General features: G+C 43.6%; 2 protein-coding genes and 1 long non-coding RNA gene across 4 annotated transcripts; 1 reads left to right on the top strand and 2 right to left on the bottom strand.

The window, feature by feature from the left end:
• Nucleotides 1–886: 886 nt before the first annotated feature.
• Nucleotides 887–7,317, bottom strand: LOC142467380 (putative alpha-ketoglutarate-dependent hypophosphite dioxygenase). Of its 2 annotated transcripts, XM_075572999.1 has the most exons (7): nucleotides 7,229–7,317; nucleotides 4,813–4,884; nucleotides 3,667–3,883; nucleotides 3,468–3,559; nucleotides 3,118–3,257; nucleotides 1,838–1,942; nucleotides 887–1,716 (listed from the first exon to the last, which is right to left on the bottom strand). In XM_075572999.1, the coding sequence occupies exons 2-7, from the start codon at nucleotides 4,880–4,882 to the stop codon at nucleotides 1,603–1,605; spliced, it is 738 nt and encodes a 245-aa protein (XP_075429114.1). In that variant the 5' UTR covers nucleotides 4,883–4,884; nucleotides 7,229–7,317; the 3' UTR covers nucleotides 887–1,602. The 2 variants fall into 2 exon arrangements, with proteins under 2 accessions (XP_075429114.1, XP_075429113.1); XM_075572998.1 differs by lacking the exon at nucleotides 7,229–7,317 and having other exon boundaries at nucleotides 4,813–5,413.
• On the top strand, nucleotides 7,105–20,317 carry LOC142467378 (uncharacterized). The gene is made up of 9 exons (XM_075572997.1): nucleotides 7,105–7,494; nucleotides 7,936–8,049; nucleotides 9,535–11,214; nucleotides 12,034–12,133; nucleotides 12,780–12,928; nucleotides 13,289–13,401; nucleotides 18,101–18,190; nucleotides 18,284–18,406; nucleotides 19,994–20,317. The coding sequence occupies exons 1-9, from the start codon at nucleotides 7,362–7,364 to the stop codon at nucleotides 20,198–20,200; spliced, it is 2,709 nt and encodes a 902-aa protein (XP_075429112.1). The 5' UTR covers nucleotides 7,105–7,361; the 3' UTR covers nucleotides 20,201–20,317.
• LOC142467381 (uncharacterized) lies at nucleotides 11,779–21,394 on the bottom strand. Its single transcript, XR_012788385.1, has 3 exons — nucleotides 21,331–21,394; nucleotides 21,048–21,108; nucleotides 11,779–12,944 (listed from the first exon to the last, which is right to left on the bottom strand). It is a non-coding gene; the product is annotated as an uncharacterized LOC142467381 (long non-coding RNA).
• Nucleotides 21,395–22,335: the final 941 nt, after the last annotated feature.

Below are 22,335 nucleotides of genomic sequence, written 5' to 3'. Positions count from 1 at the left end.
TATGGTCAGTGTGCGCTGCAGCTGATAATTAGATTCAAACGATTGCTGAATATTTGGGCCCAGTCTGATAGTGGTTAGTGCTCTGTCTTTAGGTTTTCACAAGCTGCATGTCTGACTTTACACAGGGCTTCCTATGTCTATGTATACTTGATAGCCTAGACACAGGCTGTTTGCCTGTCTGCTCATGTATAGCTATAAAAGGCACAATTACAGCATTACATGTGACTGCATGTTAGCTGACCTGTAGGGCCTACCATTGAGGTAGATTGACATGTGGAGCTTGATCTCTCCTCCGCTAACACTAGAGAAGCGATCTTACATCCTCCTGCAGATGGTGAGCTGTGAGCTCTCATAATGCATGTGCTGCTCGTGTGTATGCTGCTAACTGCAAACAAGCCCCGCTCGGTCTCATTAGTAATAATGCTGCACCCAGAGGCACCAATCTCTCCCTGATACAGATCGGACCCTCCCGTGTAGAACGTTATCCCTACAGCTGTTTCCCCATCTCCTTCTGAGGGAGGATTATGTAGCAAAGTCATCACTGAGGATGAACTAAAATGTATGACTGTAAACAATCCCACCGCCGCCACCTTTAATCCTAATACAAAGGTACACCCCCCCCCCCTTCCCCTCCAAAAAAAAATCCAGGTCGGCCAATAGTATCAGAGAATGGCAACCTAAGCAAGAGAGCAAGTATCTATCTAAAATACTCAGAGAATATGTCACCTCATTACCCTCTATGTGAGAGATACATTGTGACAGTTAAATTCATGCACAACTAAAAAAAATCAGCAGTCAGACAATAAAACAAATAACAATGTGTTTTGACTTTAGAGAGTATTTTATATTTTAAAACAGTCAAAGAAAAGTGATCATAAAAAAACATAATAATTTTTTTCCCCAAACTTTTTTATTAGGCAGATATAAAATGTACATACAAGGAACGATATGCATAGCCTAATACAGAAACATGTTTGTATTATTTGGGGGGAAAGGATGGCAAAACCTGTTGCCCGAGGCAGATGACCTACCGATAACGGAGAGGCCAAGAAAGAGGGGGGGTGAGAAAGAGAGAGAAAAGAGTGGGAGGGGGGGGGCGGGGGGCGGGGGGCGGGAGTGTCTACCCTGGTCGCTGGTGTCCCTTTTGGACGAACTTAGTAGAGTTACTGATTAAAAAACATAATAATTTAATTATTGTACAAGCAAACATAATAATAACTTAAAACTGTTCATTAACATTTAAACGTTTAAATAATGTCAAATATATATATATAAATATATACAGGTTTACCAAATATTGAGAGTGATTTATCAATGACTCCTGGCTGCAAAACCAGGTAACAACTGATCTAGAAACAGGACACCACATTTAGCAAACGAGAAAATTGTCTGGTTTCAACTTTAATCTTTTCCCTTAATAATTCTTACTTAGTGTTACAGCGGGGAGACTGGTACATGGGGACCCCCGTGTGTGTTTTAACTTGTTTGCTTTCAAGTTGTTTGCTAACAAGCAGTTCTCCCTAATTGGTATATCTGCCCTAAGCATTCTATTTTTTAACCAGACCTCATTTGACATCAAGCTGAAGTTATTTTTACTTTCCATTAATTAATATTTCTTGCTAAAAAGAAGTTAGGAGCGTGGTCTTGGAAGTGGTGAAACTCGTCTGTCCCAGAAACCAGCACTGTGGCAGGAAAAGATCGGGGACGCACAGGATCCTGTCATATAGAAGGGAAAAGAAAAGGTTTGATTAAGTGTTGAATGTTCCACTTAATTGCTATATACAGGCATCATTGCCAAGTAATGCAGCGCGGGACATAGTAAGCTTTGATTCCTAACCTCAACAGGATATGCAGTGGTGGGAACATAACGGATAACAAATCCACATCTTCTTCTGCTGGACATATTCGGCTCACTGGCATGAACTGTCAGCCCATCATGTACCTGCAAATAAAGAGAATATTCAGCATTATACTGCAATATGCTGGAATCCATTGTAACATTTGCTTTCCACATTGAAAGAGCTCAAAAGGCAATTATCAGCTTGCTCTTATACAGTCAGATATATATATTATTGTAGTATTTAATGTATAGAATTTTGTATCACACACATTTAAAGCAGAAATTACATAATCATAAACATACCATGAGATTTGAACTTCAAAATAGATTTGTGGGTATGTTTATCAAAATCGTGTGATTAAAAAAATTGGAAAGTCTGTGCTAAAAAAGTGCCAGATTTTTTGCAAATAAAAATACCACTTATGATCACATTCACATGTCTAGAACAACTCTGCAACCCACTCTCTCTTAGCATACAATGCTTCCACCGCAGCTAGGGACTCTGGGTTATGACATGCAAATACGCCCTTTATTTATCAAATAAAAAAATCAGTTGTTTTCTAATAAAATACACAGAATTAAAATATTTAAAAACTGTTTATGCTATCAGAAAACATAAGATACACATTTGTCACAATACTGCAAACAGCCAGTTATTTATGGGAAAAACCTGTAACAAGCCTGGTCTCTGTTTGTGTCAATGTGTCAAGCAGCAGCATCACTGCTAAGTAATACAGCGCAATACTCTATTATTTGCCTGTGTGTTTATCTTGCAATTCGGAGATATGTAATATGGAGAGTTACCTGACCTGGGATATGAAGGGCAGGGCTACTTTTCAAAATATGAGATATATTGAAAGAAATTATAGTTTGTTGTTTGTTTGTTTGTTTTTTATCTATAAAAAGCTTTAGGAGATACTTTTTCTTTTTAATTTACTATTTAAAACCCAGTGTAACTTGGTAGTATAGTAATGAAGGAGTTATGTGTTTGGCCAACAGATCAGGTTACCTGAATGTGACATATAGACAGAAATCACTAAATAACCACAGCATGTGACACCCAGCAATAAAGTATCCCCAGTGTCAGTGTACAGAACAGACTCTCCTTTTAATAAGTAATTACACCCACACAATGTGTATATTATTTACTTCCGAGAGAAAACAAGATGTTAGTAAATGTTTCAGTCACAGAAAATCTTTATCTGAATTGTTTGTATTTTAGAAATGTTATTAGCAGAAAGTATTTGCTGCTCATGCAGAGCACTGTTTTTACTTACAGACATCTGTCCGGCTGTAAGTGGGCACGCAACTGATTCCTCTTCTCTCACCAGGTTCCTGGGTATCTCTTGGTTTGCAGTCAGCATGTTTCCTGGGATTTCTGCACTTCTGTGCTCCAAGATGCCTTGTTTGTGACTCCCTTCAGAAAATGCATGTTAGCAAATATATCACTGCAACATCCCCTCCCACCGGTAAATATATACTGTACTGTATATACACTGTGTCTATGTGTTGGTGCTACACAAAGAATAGTGTTATATTTAGGTTTCATCATTAAAAGTAAATACATACAACACGTTTCAGACAATATTTAATTCAGTAATTCAATCAAAAAGAGAAGAGATAATACCTGGAATTACTTGCAAGACTCCGTTTTCTGTGTCCACGTTATCAAATGCCAGCCACACTGACGCCACTGGACCTCCTTCAAATCCCCAGTACCTGCAGGGAGATAAGGAAACCCATTCTTGATCTGCACAATACTGGAAATTGTAACTATTGCAAATAAACTGGCCAGAATCGATTCAAACACGTTTCTAATAACTTACTTGATGTCCTGGTGCCAGGCAACGTATGGAACGGTGTTGTTTTTGTGTGGGACATCGGTGGAAGAATATTTGCAAATAAATCTCGAGTCCAGGAGAATAATATTGGGTCCCAAAACAGCAGTGATCACTTCCAGTAAGTTGGGATGGACAGCCAAACTCATAACCCACTCATATTGCATGTGGGCATTATGCAGACTGTACTGCGTGTATTCCTTGCCTGTATCATGAATAAAGGAACGTTTATTATATCAAAATGTTATCCCATTAGTAAGTGAAATAGCAAATATCAATATTACAGCTCCACTATTATTAGTATTGTAAATACCTTCAGTATTTAATACATTTAAAAAATGTCACCGTGCTTTACTAATAAAGTAAGAGAGAATGGTATACAGTAGTAGTGCATAGAAGTGGTATTTTTACACACGTTTGCACATCTTCTATTAATGTTACATAAATCATTAAGCTGAGATAATTCAATATATGATCGATCCAATGTCTTAAACAGTCTTATTTAAATTACATACAACATTTCATACAGTGGGCCTCATGCAGAGAGCATAGAATTTTAAAAATGGCGAATTTCATAAAAAGTAGCTTTTTTGGAGAGTTTTATTCTCCATATGCAGAAAAGTGCGAATTCTGCTATGTTTAACATGGATGCGTCTGGCGAGTTTAAATTGGCGAGATGCGCGCTTCAGAAACGTGTTAAAACAAAATCGCGCCTTTTTTTTCCCCTTTACTATAGGCGGCGAGCGCCATCTTGCCATATTTTCGTGGCGCGGCAAAAATGCGAGAATCGCGCCTTTTTTTGGCGCGAACAGCCGCTACTTGCCGTTCGCACCTCTCTGCATTCGGAGAGTTTTAAAAATGGCGCGATTGAGGTTCTCGCCAGCCGCGAGGCGAGTTTTAAACATAGAAATAAAAAAAAGGCGCGTTTTTCGCAACTCGCCATTTTATGCCGTTTTCTGAAGGAAATTGAACAAAAAATGGCGAGTTTTGCAATAACGATGCTCTCTGCATGAGGCCCAGTATGCTGTATACAGGAGCCATCTATATTAGATTAGATAGTTTGAATTAGTCAAATCCATCCTATTCGCTATATTGCATTAAAGGTTTTGTATAACAAAAATGCAATGAACTTACCAAACTTTTCCTCCAGTTTTTCATAATGGTTACTCGCTTCATCTAGTTCCTTCTTGTCCAAGATGTTCATTTCTGTAAGAAAGCCATTGCTATCATAAAGTGTCTTCACTTGGTTAGGATCAGCCCTCATTGTTCACCAATTGCTTTTTCAGATGTAACAACTCTATTGGAATAATGCAGCTATGCAGTGTGCTTGTCTCACTTGAACACTGTCTCTTATATATACAGTACAATGTAGGAAACAAACCCGCCCTACCTTGAGATATTATTAGAAGCAGGTTATTTTGTTCTTTTATTACCTTCCTGGATGATAAAGTGAATGTGTCAGTCCTTAGTAATTGTACAATAATTATTGGATATAAAGTGCTGCATACTGTACATGCATGATGCTAAAAGGGAAAGCAAACTATTTGAAGAATTACACACTTGGTTATTATGCTCTATGGAAACTTTATGGAAACTGCTGTTGTAGTTTCTGAGTTGCAATGTGATATCACTCTCAGGTGAGCTCAATTTGGCAAAGACACAGAACTGGAGATTCCAAAATCAATAAACAAGAACCAATGAGGAAGAGGAAATACATAATGTATATTTCAACTTTGTGTTTCTATTTCTTTTGTAAAACAACAACAGATAACATTGCATAATGTTGAAATAGGCATATACCATTGGGGAGGGGATAATGCCTTTTAATGTTTCAAAACCTGAAAAAAACATTCCATGTTCTATGACTTCTATTCTGTTAAGGAATCTACTCTACACTTCAAACACCGTTTAATTTTTCTGAATCTGAATTGTACTGTACTTCCATTTGTGAATACATACAGTATATTGTCATTTAATTTTTTTTAACATATTACAGTAAAGTATTTCAGATCGTATTTCAGTGCAATATATAGTTGATGGCAGTGTATTGTTAAATGTGATTAACATATTAAACAACGGTGGACTGAACTGCGATTGGCTGGAACACCCCCAGTCTTAGCCAATTACAGACATTCTGATGGTATATAATTGTATGTTTGCAGTTGGTGAAAATATCCCTGAAGTAGTTTAATACTACGAAACGCGTAGGACTTTTGTAAGCCGGCATAGGCTATAAAGACTCTTTTTTGTACAAGCCCTACTCCCTGTGTTAGCGTGCATTGCTACCGATTACAACCCATCGCTTCCTAGTGACGTAGGTCTAGTGACCCAGTAGTAGCCGCTCTTGAGACACATCGGGTGCTTTTGCCAGTACACAACCGGACCTGTGCCAGAGCCTCCCCGGCCACACATAGGCCGCTCTTATAGTCCCGGCGACGGCGATGTCGCATCAAAACAAATGTATTGCATCCATCGCGTGTGCTTATAGTTGGAGGGACGGCTTGGTCACGATCGCTGGAAGTCAATTCAATTAGATGTTTTTCTGCGACCGCAGCGTGACATCAGCGTCGCCATCGCCTGGACTATATGCGTGGCCTTACAGTGATCTTAAACGGAGCCATCCGGATTCACGGACGTTTGCGGCACGGAGCGTGGAAATCGAGATGCAACCAGGATCACCAATACAGCAGTAATGGGTCACCGAGAAAAATGCTGATTACATCTCCCTCTGGTAGTGGACCGACGGGGTACCTGTCGAATGAGGAAAACCGTCTAGCACCATTGTGGTAACATGTGCCATATACATGTGCCATATACAGTACATGTAATGCATATATTGACCTAATCTGATGTACTCCCCACTTTTTCACATTTGTCTAATATAATTGAATTTACTACACTATGAGAGTTGTGCGCTGTTTTGTTTTTCTTCAAACACAGTAGCACTCTGGAGATATATGATGTGTGGGATTTAATAAAGTAACATTTCACTCTTTACAAAACTTACCACTTTCAAGGTTCTCAATTCATCTCCCATTTCCTGCAATTGTGCTACAAGAGCTGTGACAGATCTATTACTCACCTGTGACAACCTGTATTCTCCTCCCCTCAATGAATTTTCAATGAATCTCAGTTGGATTTTCCCTCCTCTCCCCCTCCCTTCCTCTCTCTCCCCCTCCCTCCCTCTCTCCCCCTCCCTCCCTCTCTCTCTTTCCCGCCCTCCCTCCATCCCTCTCTCTCCCTCCATCCCTCTCTCTCCCTCCCTCTCCCTCCCTCTCCCTCCCTCTCCCTCTCCCCCTCCCTCTCCCTCTCCCCCCCTCTCCCCTCTCTCTCCCTCCCTCTCCCTCCCTCTCTCCCTCCCTCTCCCCCCCTCTCCCCCTCTCTCTCCCTTCCTCTCCCTCCCTCTCTCTCCCCCTCCCGATTCATATACTGTGTAGGAATACAGACTGCGGAACTAAAACGAGTTCTGTATTTTACTAACAATATTCAGATAACAACTGCAGGGATAGATACATCATGTATTGCTTTTAGGAATCAGTAAATAACGCACAGAACAGAAACCTGGGCTGGTTTAACCTGTCCTTGCAGAAAGTCCCCATCGCACCAGGAAGAAATAATCTCCCACTTCCCTGGGTGGAAGAGGAGATGAGGGAGGGGCCAGGAGACACTCACCTGCTCTGTACATGGGCGTGAAGCTGTATAAAGAGAGCTGGGCTGTTTCTATTGTCAGTCAGTGTAAAAGTCCAACCATGGCTGAATCCAAGTACAAAGCAGAGACGTTGCATTATCACGTTGGGATCCTCGCTATCACCGCAGGTACAGTGGGAAGAAAGGTCGCTTTTAAAGGCTTGAAATACATTTCCCTTGTATTTGTGGGATATTATATATATACACACACACACACACACACACACACACACACACACACACACACACACACATACACACATACATATATATATATATATATATATATATATATATATATATATATATATATACACACACACACACACACACACACACACACACACACACACACATATATATACATATACACACACACATATATATACACACACACACACACACACACACACACACATATATATATAATGGATGATTTTCATTGATCCATATTTTGTTCTATCTGTCCTCCTGTGTTTTCCTTTGGATTGATATGTTTCAGTAGCCCTACATTTTGGATACAATGTTATTTTGTATTAACCTATATTTTGTTTGAATACTATATTTTAGGTTCTTTCCTGCTGGCAGTACATTATTACAGTTTCACCAGAGCCGCTATCCTTATCCCCAGCACAGCTCTAGGTATCCTGCTGCTAATATTGGCAGCTGTTCTGGCATATACAGGTATGTATTCTTTATAAATAATTGTGACAGGAAGCCCTTAATTAAGTCATGCACTGCAGGGCTGGGGCTTGTCACATACTGTACTGTGAATTGTTTAAAGTATTAAACAAATGGTGCGTACTGGAAACCCAGCTTCTGTAGTGCATTATAGCTATAAATGTATATGGTATAGAGCATATAAAAAGAGTAAAATCCCATTATATTGTAATTAATCTGAACCATTCAAACAGCAACATTCTCTCTATACAGTAGATGGACTCTCCCCATCCAGGATATATTAAATTTAGTCCATACCAACAGATCTGCTTTTAGTACCTTAAATATTTTGGTATTTCAAAGTGGATTGCTGCCACTTAAAATCAAAATTGAGTTTAATTAGTTTGACTGTCTCCTGCCTTAGATTGATATTTAAAGCCTCAGAATTACTGTAATTTATCTTGAACCCGGATAGCTTATTGAAAATGGATAGTTCATTAAACAGGTTTAGGATGGTTGTTAGAGGTTTTGCTACCGTTACAATAACATCATCCGCGAAGAGGGCCGGTTTGTAAGACTGACCCCCCACCTCTAGACCTGAGATGTTAGGGTTTCGACTGATATGTGCTGCTAGAGGCTGCATACAAAGAGCAAAAATAAGAGGGGATAGAGGACACCTCTGTCTTGTATCACTTTTTATCTGAAATTGGGATGAGGGGAAACTTTGGCTTTTTACTATTTCTGTGGGATTTGAATAGAGGGCCATAACTTCTTTGAGGAAGATGCCCAAAAAAACGAAGGCCTCCAATGTTTCCTCCATCAATACCCAATCAATTCGATCAAAAGCCTTCTCTGCATCAATGCTGAGCAACTTGGAGTGGACATCCTTCTGAACCACCCATGCCGTGAGTTCTATAATCCTCCTTATATTGTCAGCGGCCTGTGTGCCCGGGATAAAGCCCACCTGGTCAACATGGACCTAAGAGGGAAGAATCTTTACTAATCTATTAGCCAATATCTTGGAGAAAATGTTTATGTCTGTATTAATTAATGATATTGGACGGTAGCTCCCACATGCTGAGGGGTCCTTCCCCTCCTTGAGAATAAGAGAGAAAGAAGCCTGCAGCATGCTTGTTGGAAAAGCAGTGTCTACCATAATAGCATTGAACAGCGAGAGCAGATGGGGGGAGAGAGAATCCCTACATTTTTATAATATACGTTTGAGAACCCGTCTGGGCCCGGGGCTTTTGAGGCTTTTACATTTTTAATTACTAGTTGAAATTCCAATATTCCAATGTTATTTGCTGGTTCAGAGCTTCTAGCTGAGCCTCTGACAGAGATGGCAGATCAGCGGGTTGGAGATAACTAGCTATTTTAGCCCCTGACTGGGAATTGTGTATCACATTCTTACCATTGTATAATTTAGAATAGTAATGTATGTCTTCTTTTAACAAATGTACCTTTCTATCCCAGACGCTGCCATTGTGAATTTTGACTTCTCTCTTTCAGGAGTCCGGAAGAGTCGGGGCACTGTGTCACTATATGTCTCCTTTTGCTGGACTGTGTCAGCTCTGTGGTGCAGTACCGGAGTAAACCTAATATTAACAGGACATTCTGTCATTACCACCAACGATCTGAAAAATGCTATGGTTCCTGGGCTAACAGCTTTTACTTTGGGGCTGATTATAATTGGAATTGGAGGAATACTGCAAAATGAAGCTCTCCTGGCTCTTATGGCACTTGCCCTTTCACTTTCAGCTATTCATGAAATTGCAATGTTTTACAACAGCAGCTTTGGTTCCTCTGCTATTGCATGTAACTATCTGATTGTCACTTTAATCGGGGCATACTTTATTGGAGGCCGAGTAGTCTATCATCTCAGCAAGATGCATATTAAGCTACCTGGCACAGTCTTGTCTAAGATGAAAGACAAGGACCAAATTAGAGTCAAAGGATCAAGTAAAATTGAATTTGCAATCACTTGCCTAATCCTAAACATGGTAGCAGCTAGTGTCTTTGGGTGCAAACTTATTGGTATAACGAATAGTCTGTTTGTTGGTCAAGTGGCGTGGCTCTGGACAGCTGGTCTTTACCAGACTGGGCTATCCATTCTGTCATACCGTTCTTACAACATGCTAGATGCCACATTTTTTGGCTTTGTCTCAATTTTGAGATTTGCAGAAGGCTATTCCCTCTTGTATCAGAATTTGCAGGTAGATCAGCCACGTTTCCCTTGTCCCTTTTTTATAGTTTTTGCTATCTTATTTTTTATTCTATCGCTTTTCACGAGTTTAAAAAATGTGCTGGATTCCGTGTATTTGCTACTATTTGTTGCATATTGCATTGCTTTGGCGTGTAACCCCCAGGCATTTTTTCATGGAGGTTCCCAAGGAGTAAACATCGCCATTTATGTGTTTTCTGCAATTATAGTACTTGTTAAACTATACAACTTCAAGTCATCTGCAAAGATTCCCACCGGGAAGGGAATAATTAAGGCAATTTTTTTGCGCAATAAGTTTTTTAAGCTCCGTCAAGGAAAAGATATGGATCCCTTCCTTGGCTATTCAAAATATGCAGATGCAGAAGTGCTGGCTTATGCGTGCAGTGTGCTTGCTGCCTTTGCTATTACAATGCCAGGGATCCCCGGAGCACCACTGGTTACAGTTGTTCTACCATGGGTTGTAGCAGCTGGAGGGTTCTATCATCTTATTTGTGGGTCTGTGGCTTTCTCACGTGGCAAGACACTAGAGAGTAGTGCTTTTATTCTTTATGGAATGATGTGGGTTATTTGGGGGCTCACGCGGTATGGAGGTTTCTATGGAATGAGCAGAGGTTTCAACACTGCTGTAGGCATTATCTGTTTCATGCTCTTTAATGGTTTTATTATCTTCAGTACACTGTTTTTAACTAAAGCATGGTTTATTTATTCCCTTACATTTCAGCTTATTCTCATCAGCTTTCTTCTTGATGCTCTAAATGTTCTTCCATTTGGTTACGACATTGCTGTTACTATCATCTTTGGCATGGCTAGCTTCTACTGCTTTCTTGCAACTTTATTTAACAGCATTTTTGAAGGTCCCCAAATGCCTGTTGGCCAACCCTTTGTAAAAATCAGTGGCTTTTCCAATGGAAACTCCAATTGCCCCCATCTGATTTCAACAAGGACCAGTTCAGTCCGAAAAATTGCAGGTAAGATCAAAGTCATTACATTGTGTGATTACATGACCTTCAGACTCATGTAAGGCCCCTTCCCTCATAAATAACACATACATAATATTTGTGGGGAAAGGCCACAGCTTTTATTAACAAGTGATAAAAATTACATCTCATAATGGGGATTTGCTTGGCAAAGGTTGACCCCAACCAAGGGATGCCATACAGACATCAAGCCTGAAAACGAGCTACTGTCATCGGATGTTTTTTGGACTTGGCATCAGTTTGTCATCCCTTGGTTGTGGTCAAGCTTTTTCAGGAAATTCCCCATCTTACCCAGCCTGACAATTCCAAAAGTAGGTCCCCACTACACCCCTAAAAAAGGTATTGCCCTTCAAGCCCCATAAGGACAAGCTGGAAATCCCCCTCCCCTCATACCAAACCCAATTTACAGTAGCCATTGCTGTGATGATAATTCGAAAATTCTCAATCAGCTACTGTATATTTCCATTTATTATTGGCATAATTTCTTGGGGGGTTGTTTTTTAAATAACATCTTACAACATCACAGTTTTTAAACATAACATTTCATTACTGCCAAACATGTTAGCCATTCAGAAGTTTCTAAGAACTTTTCTAAATCGATCTCAAACCCTCATAGGCCCATAGTTTTAAGTGTTATTATGTATGCAATATGTTTAATGTGTTTTAAAAACATGTTTATATATAACTACATTATTATGTTAAGCTTCCAGGCATACAGTAAATGTAAAACCAAACGTCCCACCTCACAAGCCCATAACTTGCGTATTCATTCTATTTACTATTAAATGCTGCTGTGATCTTCTGTTTCAGAAATCATGAAGAATGGGGGGATCTGTGGCATCCCTACTGATACTGTGTATGTTCTAGTGGCAGCTTGCAATCAGCCTAATGCTGTTGAGAAGGCATACAAGTAAGTGTAATTATTGCAGTTCATTAAGAGTTCTGAAAATATCTGCTTTATTTGAATGTGATTTCATTTGTGATGGAATGCAACATGAAAGGACTTATACCCATAAATGAGAAACCTTGATTAAATGCCAAACATATTTGATATGATCTATTATATGTTTTCTTTTCAATGAAGGCCAATAATACAAAGGGAGCCCTGACACACACAGATAGTTGAGGAGATATCTTTGTACATCAAAGTCAGAATTCTTCATCAGTAGAAGGCAATTCACGAGGTTCCTCAACAGTACAATGCCAAATTGCAGTTGACTTTTTCACTCGCTTTTTGTTGTCCATTAATTTTTTTTATTAAGCAAATGGATTATTATTTAAAATATTTGGCGCTCCCAGAATTGCTTCACACTATTGATGCTCATACAGTATGCTTCATTTGGGCTAATCTCCTCTAGGTTGCTAATGCGTATTATAATTATTGAATGCACGTTAAAGATATTCACGTCTACAATAACTAAATGGTGCAGATGTAAGGCACCTTATGATCTGTTTACATTTAACGTATTTTGTGGCTTAGTACATATGGACTTCAATGACTCTGTATATTTCTAAATGCTATGTGTGTCTCACCATAACACCTTTTCTTTGTAAAGAACAAAACGTCAGGCTCAGGATCGGCCAATGTCGTTATGGATTTCAAGTCTTCAGCAGCTGGAACCAGCAAAACATTTATTCAGTCCTCTCTTGTGGGATTTCATGAAGGCTGCCTGGCCATCTTCAATCAGCTTAGTTATCCCAAGAGGTAAGCTCATCCGGTTCTGTGAATTGTGTATCAGAGAGGAAACAAGTGATAACCAGAAAAGAAAAACGCTAAAGGCAATTTTGACTTCTCATTAATGTATCTACTGTATATAATGTGTATGATTGGGCTTAATTTGTATTTATACTTCCCTAATGCAATAGCATTTTTATAAATAAATCAAGTAAATATTAAACTTGGTACAATTTGGCATGTTGTATTTCAAAAGTTTTGTCACTTGTATAGTGAGGGGAAACCCACGTTTGTATTACTGTGCACTAATGTACACTAAATTCTACTAATATATTTTTCATGAATTCTTCATGGTGATTTACTAGTTTCATAACCACATTTCACTTACAGGGCAGTGGTTGGAATACTTGGGTGCAAAGGACTCTTCAAAATACATAGGCACTCCGCAAAGCATTGCCATACGTATCCCAGACTGCTCAGTGACCACACACTTAATTGATATGGTGAGACAAAGTTTATGTCCATTCGGTCTATAAAAAATGTGTTCAGATCACTACCTCGTTTATCTTTCTTTCTATGGTATGCACATTTATAGAAACGGAGGCGTAGCCGAGCACGCCAATGAAAGATGCAATAAAATTAGTGCAAATAGATCATTTTAATGACTGAGCACAGTCATAGAACATCCAACGTTTCGGTGACTAGCACCTTCATCAGGGACGCCTGTATGCTAGGTGATAATGGCGAAAAGCAGGGTTGCAGACCTGTCTAAGACGTGAATGTGCTCAGAAGTAATATTTTTACATGATATACTGTATGTGTATATATATATATATATATATATATATATATATATATATATATATATATATATTTAAAAAATTAAGCAGGTTAAAAGTGTGATTGTGCCTACAGTATATCAGGAAATCAGTGTCTGATTAACGGCTCCTGGCACAATTACACTTTTAACCTGTGTAATTTTTGTAATATATATATATTACCTAGTCTAGTCTCAAACCAGCTAGCCATTAAGACCAGCCTCACACTGATGATACCCATCAAGGTTGAAACATGTATGTGAGTGGGTCTAATGGCTTTGCATCTCATCCCAGCCTCTGTCTAAAAGCTGTGTTTAAAACAGCATGCATTGGCTTGAGGATTGGCTTGTGTAATACGAGCTTGAGACAAAAGGTGGCACTGAGTGCTCATTTGCATGTCATTTCCCAGAATCCCTTGCTGCAGTGGAAGCGCTGTATGCTGGGTGACAATGGGGAAAGACAGGGTTGCAGACCTGTCTAAGACATGCAAATGAACATACAGTAATATTTACAGTTGCTATATATATATATATATCTTATACTATATTAGTGAAAGCACTGTATGTTTGCCTGCCTGCCTGCCTGCATGCATGCATGCCTGCCTGCTGGATGTCCGGTGTCCCTAGCGGCAATCTCATTGGTCCCTTGGCCCGCCCGCCCCCGCACACCTCTCATTGGCCTCACACACTCACACCACCCCCTTGGCCCGCCCCCCACACCTCTCATTGGCCTGTGACGGGCCAAAGGTCCAAAAAAATAACTAACACACACACACACACACACACACACACACACACACACACACACACACACACACACACACACACACACACACACCTCTCTCCCCTCTCCAAATCACCTTTTCCCCCTCCCCAGCGGCATCACCTCTTCCCCCTCCCCAGCGGCATCACCTCTTCCCCCTCCCCAGCGGCATCACCTCTTCCCCCTCCCCAGCGGCATCACCTCTTCCCCCTCCCCAGCGGCATCACCTCTTCCCCCTCCCCAGCGGCATCACCTCTTCCCCCTCCCCAGCGGCATCACCTCTTCCCCCTCCCCAGCGGCATCACCTCTTCCCCCTCCCCAGCGGCATCACCTCTTCCCCCTCCCCAGCGGCATCACCTCTTCCCCCTCCCCAGCGGCATCACCTCTTCCCCCTCCCCAGCGGCATCACCTCTTCCCCCTCCCCAGCGGCATCACCTCTTCCCCCTCCCCAGCGGCATCACCTCTTCCCCCTCCCCAGCGGCATCACCTCTCCCCGCTCCAAATCACCTCTCCCCCCTCCCCGCTCCAAATCACCTCGCTTCCCGCAGCTGCCACGCGGCGCGTAAGATGGCGGACCCCCTTCCTCCCTCGCGGCGCCGAGTCAGACGGTGGCGGCGCCCGGAAGTACAGGTAGGTGTCGCTCCCCACCTCCGGCGCCAAACGGAACTAAAGAAAGGGCGCATCAACTGAGGTGTGTGTGTGTGTGTGTGTGTGTGTGTGTGTGTGTGTGTGTGTGTGTGTGTGTGTGTGTGTGTGTGTGTGTGTGTGTGTGTCACTGTCCACTGCCCCCCCCTCCTATCCACTGCCCCCCCCTCCTGTCCACTGCCCCCCCCTCCTGTCCACTGCCCCCCCCTCCTGTCCACTGCGTCCCCCCTCCTGTCCCCCCTCCTGTCCACTGCCCCCCCCTCCTGTCCACTGCCCCCCCCCTCCTGTCCACTGCCCCCCCTCCTGTCCACTGCCCCCCCCTCCTGTCCACTGCCCCCCCCTCCTGTCCACTGCCCCCCCCTCCTGTCCACTGCCCCCCCCCTCCTGTCCACTGCCCCCCCTCCTGTCCACTGCCCCCCCTCCTGTCCACTGCCCCCCCCTCCTGTCCACTGCGTCCCCCCTCCTGTCCACTGCGTCCCCCCTCCTGTCCACTGCCCCCCCCTCCTGTCCACTGCCCCCCCCCTCCTGTCCACTGCCCCCTCCCTCCTGTCCACTGCCCCCCCCCTCCTGTCCACTGCCCCCCCCCCTCCTGTCCACTGCCCCCCCCTCCTGTCCACTGCCCCCCCCTCCTGTCCACTGCCCCCCCCTCCTGTCCACTGCCCCCCCCCTCCTGTCCACTGCCCCCCCCCTCCTGTCCACTGCCCCCCCCCTCCTGTCCACTGCCCCCCCCTCCTGTCCACTGCCCCCCCCCTCCTGTCCACTGCCCCCCCCTCCTGTCCACTGCCCCCCCCTCCTGTCCACTGCCCCCCCCCCTCCTGTCCACTGCCCCCCCCCCCTCCTGTCCACTGCCCCCCCCCTCCTGTCCACTGCCCCCCCCCCTCCTGTCCACTGCCCCCCCTCCTGTCCACTGCCCCCCCCTCCTGTCCACTGCCCCCCCCTCCTGTCCACTGCCCCCCCCTCCTGTCCACTGCCCCCCCCCCTCCTGTCCACTGCCCCCCCCCTCCTGTCCACTGCCCCCCCCCTCCTGTCCACTGCCCCCCCCCTCCTGTCCACTGCCCCCCCCTCCTGTCCACTGCCCCCCCCTCCTGTCCACTGCCCCCCCCCCCCTCCTGTCCACTGCCCCCCCCCTCCTGTCCACTGCCCCCCCCCTCCTGTCCACTGCCCCCCCCCCTCCTGTCCACTGCCCCCCCCTCCTGTCCACTGCCCCCCCCTCCTGTCCACTGCCCCCCCCTCCTGTCCACTGCCCCCCCCCTCCTGTCCACTGCCCCCCCCCTCCTGTCCACTGCCCCCCCCCCTCCTGTCCACTGCCCCCCCCCCCCTCCTGTCCACTGCCCCCCCCCCCTCCTGTCCACTGCCCCCCCCCCCTCCTGTCCACTGCCCCCCCCCCCTCCTGTCCACTGCTCCCCCCCTCCTGTCCACTGCCCCCTCCCTCCTGTCCACTGCCCCCCCCCTCCTGTCCACTGCCCCCTCCCTCCTGTCCACTGCCCCCCCCTCCTGTCCACTGCCCCCCCCTCCTGTCCACTGCCCCCCCCTCCTGTCCACTGCCCCCCCCTCCTGTCCACTGCCCCCCCCCTCCTGTCCACTGCCCCCCCCCCCCTCCTGTCCACTGCCCCCCCCCTCCTGTCCACTGCAGGAAATGCAGGGGGAGGAATCCATGCCTTTGAGGCGCCCCCCCCCCCTCCCTTTGACGCCCCCCCCTCCCTTTGACGCCCCCCCTCCCTTTGACGCCCCCCCCTCCCTTTGACGCCCTCCCTTTGACGCCCCCCCCCTCTCCCTTTGACGCCCCCCCCTCTCCCTTTGACGCCCCCCCCTCCCTTTGACGCGCCCCCCCCCTCCCTTTGACGCCCCCCCCTCCCTTTGACGCCCCCCCCTCCCTTTGACGCCCCCCCCTCCCTTTGACGCCCCCCCCTCCCTTTGACGCCCCCCCCTCCCTTTGACGCCCCCCCCCTCCCTTTGACGCCCCCCCTCCCTTTGACGCCCCCCCCCTCCCTTTGACGCCCCCCCCCTCCCTTTGACGCCCCCCCCCTCCCTTTGACGCCCCCCCCTCCCTTTGACGCCCCCCCCCCTCCCTTTGACGCCCCCCCCCTCCCTTTGACTCCCCCCCTTCCTATTAAACGCCCCCCCCCTCCCTTTGACGCCCCCCCCCCTCCCTTTGACGCCCCCCCCCCCTCCCTTTGACGCCCCCCCCCTCCCTTTGACGCCCCCCCCCTCACTTTGATGCCCCCCCCCCTCCCTTTGACGCCCCCCCCTCCCTTTGACGCCCCCCCCCTCCCTTTGACGCCCCCCCCTGCCTTTGACGCCCCGCGCGCACACACTGACTGACTGCCGCACGCACGCACGCACACACTGACTGACGCGCACACAAAGCCTGACTGACGCACGCACACACTGACTGAGGCACACACTGACTGTGTGTGCGTCAGTCAGTCTGTGTGTGTTTGTGTTTCTGCCTCAGACTCACTGACGCGCGAGCAAACACACAGTGACTGACGCACACACGCTACATGAAGCTGTAAAGGAGGGAGGGAGGGGGGGGACTGGATTGATGTGAATGGGGGACAAACAGAGAGAGGGGGGAGGAGAGAGAGGAACGGGAACATTACATCCCGGGCAACGCCGGGTCTCTCAGCTAGTATATATATATAATATCACCAACTATTGACTTTTTGAGTCTGACATTATTTTATATCTATACCAAATAAAAGTTAATTTTTAATCTACTACAATTGCTCATTTCTTATTGCTCATGTGAGTGCAGCAAACAGTGCCTTTCCCTCCTGTTATCCTTATACGTTCACTCCTGTTTTGCACCACTGACTATTTGTGACTACATGTAGTCCCCCTTAAAAGCTGAGCAAGGAGTGTCCTTCTGCTAACGTTTACTTGTAAGAATGTAGGAAAGAAAATATATGTAGTAGAATAAGCTACTAACATCTTTAAGTTGAGTAAAATATATTGATGGAAGTGTTTTTGACAGGTTGGCCCCATTGCAGTTACATCAGCTAATCCATCCGGCGAAGCAGATACAACTCACCACAACCAAGTGTATGCCAAGTTAGGAGATAAGGTAACGTTTAACTTTACATTCAGCTACATCATAATATTAACAAACACTAAATAAATAAATAACAATAACCAAAGTGTAATTGGTGCCTTTCAGGTAGATGGAGTCCTTTGTGATGGAGCGTCTCCAGAAAACATTGCTTCCACCGTAGTGGACTGCACAAAAATAGAGAGTGGGAACATTGGATTTTTTAGGGTTGGCATTGTCCCTAAATCTCAGGTAAGCATTACTTCCCTCCAAGGAGGTGAATTGCAAAAGGTGCAAGGAGCAAAATTAGAAGAAGAAAAAAGATTCCATTCCATATTTAATAAGTGTTACTATGTCACAAGACATCTTCCAGCGCCATTCAATGTCTTTCAGGGCTAGAAAGCGTCTTATGGGATAGCACCACTTAGTAAATAGAGCCCTGCAGTATGTGAGTTACTGTTAGAGGATTCTGCGGCTCATTCCAAAGCCATCTTTAATTTGGTCCATTATCGGTTAGCTGAATAAAGTAACAGTATTTTCTCATTGACATTTTGGGAGAAATGAATTAGTATGTTCCAATTTGCCTTTTTCACGCGGTGCAAGATTTTTTACCTACTTATGCAGGTTTTCATTTAAAAAAATCTATTTAACTTATTTAAATTCTTTACGTCTGATGCTGATCTCCTAGGCAATTAAGTTAACTAATTCAATGCAAAGTACATTTTGTAGTACTGTGGATAGTATCTCCTCCCCTATCTGGTCCCCTAACAATTCCCTAAGTTGATCACGTGTCCAAGGAAAGCAAAGATGATGCAACATCCCTTTCTATATTGTTGACAATTTCTATTTAAAAAAAAAAAAAAAAAAGCACAGAAAGGGTAGCACACCCAGCCTGGGATTCACATGACTCATCTACTGTAACAGTGGTGCAGACAGCCAAAAATGCAAATACCTATACCTGGGATGGGGTCACCTGCAGCCTGAAACATTGTGATATGCTGCACTTCCTTCCCAAATAAACAGCTGTGAAAGTGATTACGTTCCTATGTCAGAATCTTTGAGTAAAGTAACGTTGCGCTTCTTGGTGTATTTTGACTATACAGTATATTTGTCGTGAGTTACAAATATCTACAATAATAATAATAACTACAAATAATAGAACCAGTTTCTAAAATATCTTCCTTATACTGTAGTGTGAGAATGGAATAAAAAGTGCTGGTTTGTCCTTCTGGAAAATGTAATGTAAAAAGTTTTAGGGGCCTATGCAGAGAGCAGCGATTTTAAAAATTGGCGAGGGTAATAAAAAGTAGCTTTTTTGGAGAGTTTTATTCTCCATATGCAGAAATGTGCGAAATCTGCAATTTATAGCATGAATGCGTGTGGCGAGTTTAAAATGGAGAGATGCGCGCTGCTGAAATGTGTAAAAAAAAAATCGCGCATTTTTTTTTTTTTCCTATGGCCGGCGAGCTCCAGCTTCTTGCCAACTTTTGTTGGCGGAGCTAATTGTAGAAAATCGCGCGAACAGCCGCTATATGGCGATCGCGCCTTTCTGAATTCGGATATTTTTAAAACTGGCGAGATGTAGGTTCTCGCCAGCCGCGCGGCGAGATTTACAAATAGAAAAAAAAATGGCGCGTTTTTCGTAACTCGCCATTTTCTGCTGTTTTCTAAGCAAATTTCGCCAAAAAATGGCGATATTTGCTATAGCGCTGCTCTCTGCATAGGCCCCATAAAGTGAATTCAGACATAAGGTATATGCTTTCTTTAAAGGCAAGCTTCAGTTATTTATTTATTCTCATATTTGTCCTTCACCAATTGACATTATAATGTGTCTTTTAGGTTCTTCAGATATTACAGCAGGTTCAGCAAAAACACAAATCGGGGTGTGATAACAGCGCGTATGAGGAGGTCACTGAGGAGGTCACTGAGGAGTTACAAATGTCCCACAACAATCCAGACCAGAAGCTGAGTACCGACCCTGAAGAAAATGGCCCAACATCATATGTTAATGGGGGATTCACAATATGTGATGAAGACAAACTCTGAACGTCTTATGTTGACGTGTGTGTGTGTGTGTGTGTGTGTGTGTGTGTGTGTGTGTGTGTGTGTGTGTCTGTGTGTGTGTGTGTGTGTGTGTGTCTAGACACACACACACGCTATATACAGCATATAAGAAAAGCAACTCACAGAACAGGGGTTACTTACCTGTGTGCACTATATTTAGTACTAGGGACTCGCTGTTTTCATTGAATAATATATAAAGATTTATTAACTACATCAATGTTCGGTGCTACTCCAGGTGTCAGGCCCTTTCCTAAGCAAGGCCGTGGAATAGGACTGAAATGCTGATATAGTAAATAAACCTTTATATACTAATCAAAGTAACCTGTAAGTGACTAGCACTTATTTATTTTGTGTGTATTTATTTATTTATATATATATATATATATATATATATATATATATATATATATATATATATATATATATAATGTATGTATGTGTGTGTTTTTTTACTTATAATTGTCAATAGCAAGTTGAATATTTATTAAAATATTTTGTTATATTATTCTGTCTTTTTCTTATTATTGATCATAATAATAATAGTTTTAAAGCAGCATGTATTGTTATATTAATATTGTTGTAATATTACAATCAAATTCCAAATGTACAATCTTTTTCATTCGGCATCTTCTTCGGGCTGGCTCTTGGACATTTTCTCTTGTAAAGATAGAATATTGTATATTAATAATCACAAATAAACACAGTAGAATAGTGAGTATTTCTATGGAACCTGGTTGAAACGCATATGCGTGTCATTGAATTTATGCGTGTGTATATGGAACCTAGTTGAAACGCATACAGTACGTAGAAAAAAAATACTGTACGTTACCTATGAGTGTCGCTGGATGTGTTTCCTGCACAAACACGGTGTTGTAATCGACCCGCTAAACCTGCAAAACAAGAATGAACACAAGGATTAAGCAATGACCACAATATGAATTTTTCCATTTTTAAAATACTAGAATAAGACAATAATACAATCTTCTTCAACCGACAGCCCACACATTCTTATTGGAGTGCTTTTTTACATTTTCAAATGTCAATTCATTGTGAGATTGTTAGAGAAGAAAATACTGTAGATGCACGATTTAAAGTAAAGTACTGTTAATTACCTGGCAGTATTGATGGATGTGTTTCCTGCATGAACAGAGGGCTTTTATCAGCCTGCCAAATCTGCAAACCAGGAATTAAACAATAACTATAATACTTGCCTGTACATAGGACAAGATATTGCTATGCAATGCTTTACTCATCGCTAAGGTAACCAAGGGGTTAAACCATCCTGCAAATCTCCCCCCCCTCCTCCCCTAACCACAGGGAGGCCTATCCAACCTCTTAGGGGCAACTAGCCCCATAGCCCTCCCTCCCTACCCCCCAACATATCAACACCCCCCCATCCTCCACACAGTAATAGCAATAGCCCTTTTAGCCAAATATGGCTAATAGGAATATTGCTCATAGAAAAGCATTACAAAAAAACATGTAACAAAATATACATTACAATAAAATAAAAGATTATCAAACCCACAACAAGAGTATTCTGTTTGATTGAATTAATACAGCTGACGGGTCCTCAGAACCAGGCATTTAGGTTAGGCATTTACAAAGTGGATCAAACTTCAGGGGATCATCTGCATTACTTCTTTGCGTTTTGTCACTGAAATTCTGTTTTGATTTTTAATTAAAAACAGCACCATCACAAGTACAATTTCTGTGACAAAACACAGAGAAGTTTCACTTAAAATGCGCGTGCTCGGCACACACACAATTTATTTGTATATACTCGGGTCTCTCTCTACATCTGATACACTATATATACTGTATGTTGCCATAATACCCCAATAGTATCAACTGTCCTAACCACAGGTCTGGATACAGTGAACAACTGTTGCCACTATAGATGGTCCCCCGTATCTTTAACCTGCTGCAACACATGTGCTGGTGAAACGTGGACCAAACGTGGGTGTTTGCGGCACAGTGCTTGGCAGGGAGCTTCTGAATGGCATTTAACAGTTACAGGCACCCCATATCGGGGCCTTTAAATTGGGGAGTAGGGGTTCCACAGGGCTGAAATGAATGCGGTTCAACTCCGGAGATTCCCTGCTTCAATACTATGT

Source organism: Ascaphus truei, chromosome 16, assembly GCF_040206685.1.
Source record: "Ascaphus truei isolate aAscTru1 chromosome 16, aAscTru1.hap1, whole genome shotgun sequence".
Classification (NCBI taxonomy): Eukaryota; Metazoa; Chordata; class Amphibia; order Anura; family Ascaphidae; genus Ascaphus; species Ascaphus truei.
Note: the sequence above shows the minus strand (reverse complement) of the source record. Positions and strands in the feature narration are given on the sequence as shown.

Bases quoted from the DNA above. Each gene is read 5' to 3' on its own strand.
- LOC142467378 (XM_075572997.1), top strand. From the start codon at position 7,362: ATGGGCGTGAAGCTGTATAAAGAGAGCTGGGCTGTTTCTATTGTCAGT. The intron at 7,495-7,935 runs GTACAGTGGGAA...ACTATATTTTAG, and splicing joins GATCCTCGCTATCACCGCAG to GTTCTTTCCTGCTGGCAGTA. The intron at 12,929-13,288 runs GTAAGCTCATCC...TTTCACTTACAG, and splicing joins CAGCTTAGTTATCCCAAGAG to GGCAGTGGTTGGAATACTTG.
- LOC142467380 (XM_075572998.1), bottom strand. From the start codon at position 4,942: ATGAGGGCTGATCCTAACCAAGTGAAGACACTTTATGATAGCAATGGC. The intron at 3,560-3,666 runs GTAAGTTATTAG...ATCTCCCTGCAG, and splicing joins GCCTGGCACCAGGACATCAA to GTACTGGGGATTTGAAGGAG. The intron at 3,258-3,467 runs GTATTATCTCTT...CATTTTCTGAAG, and splicing joins AGTCTTGCAAGTAATTCCAG to GGAGTCACAAACAAGGCATC.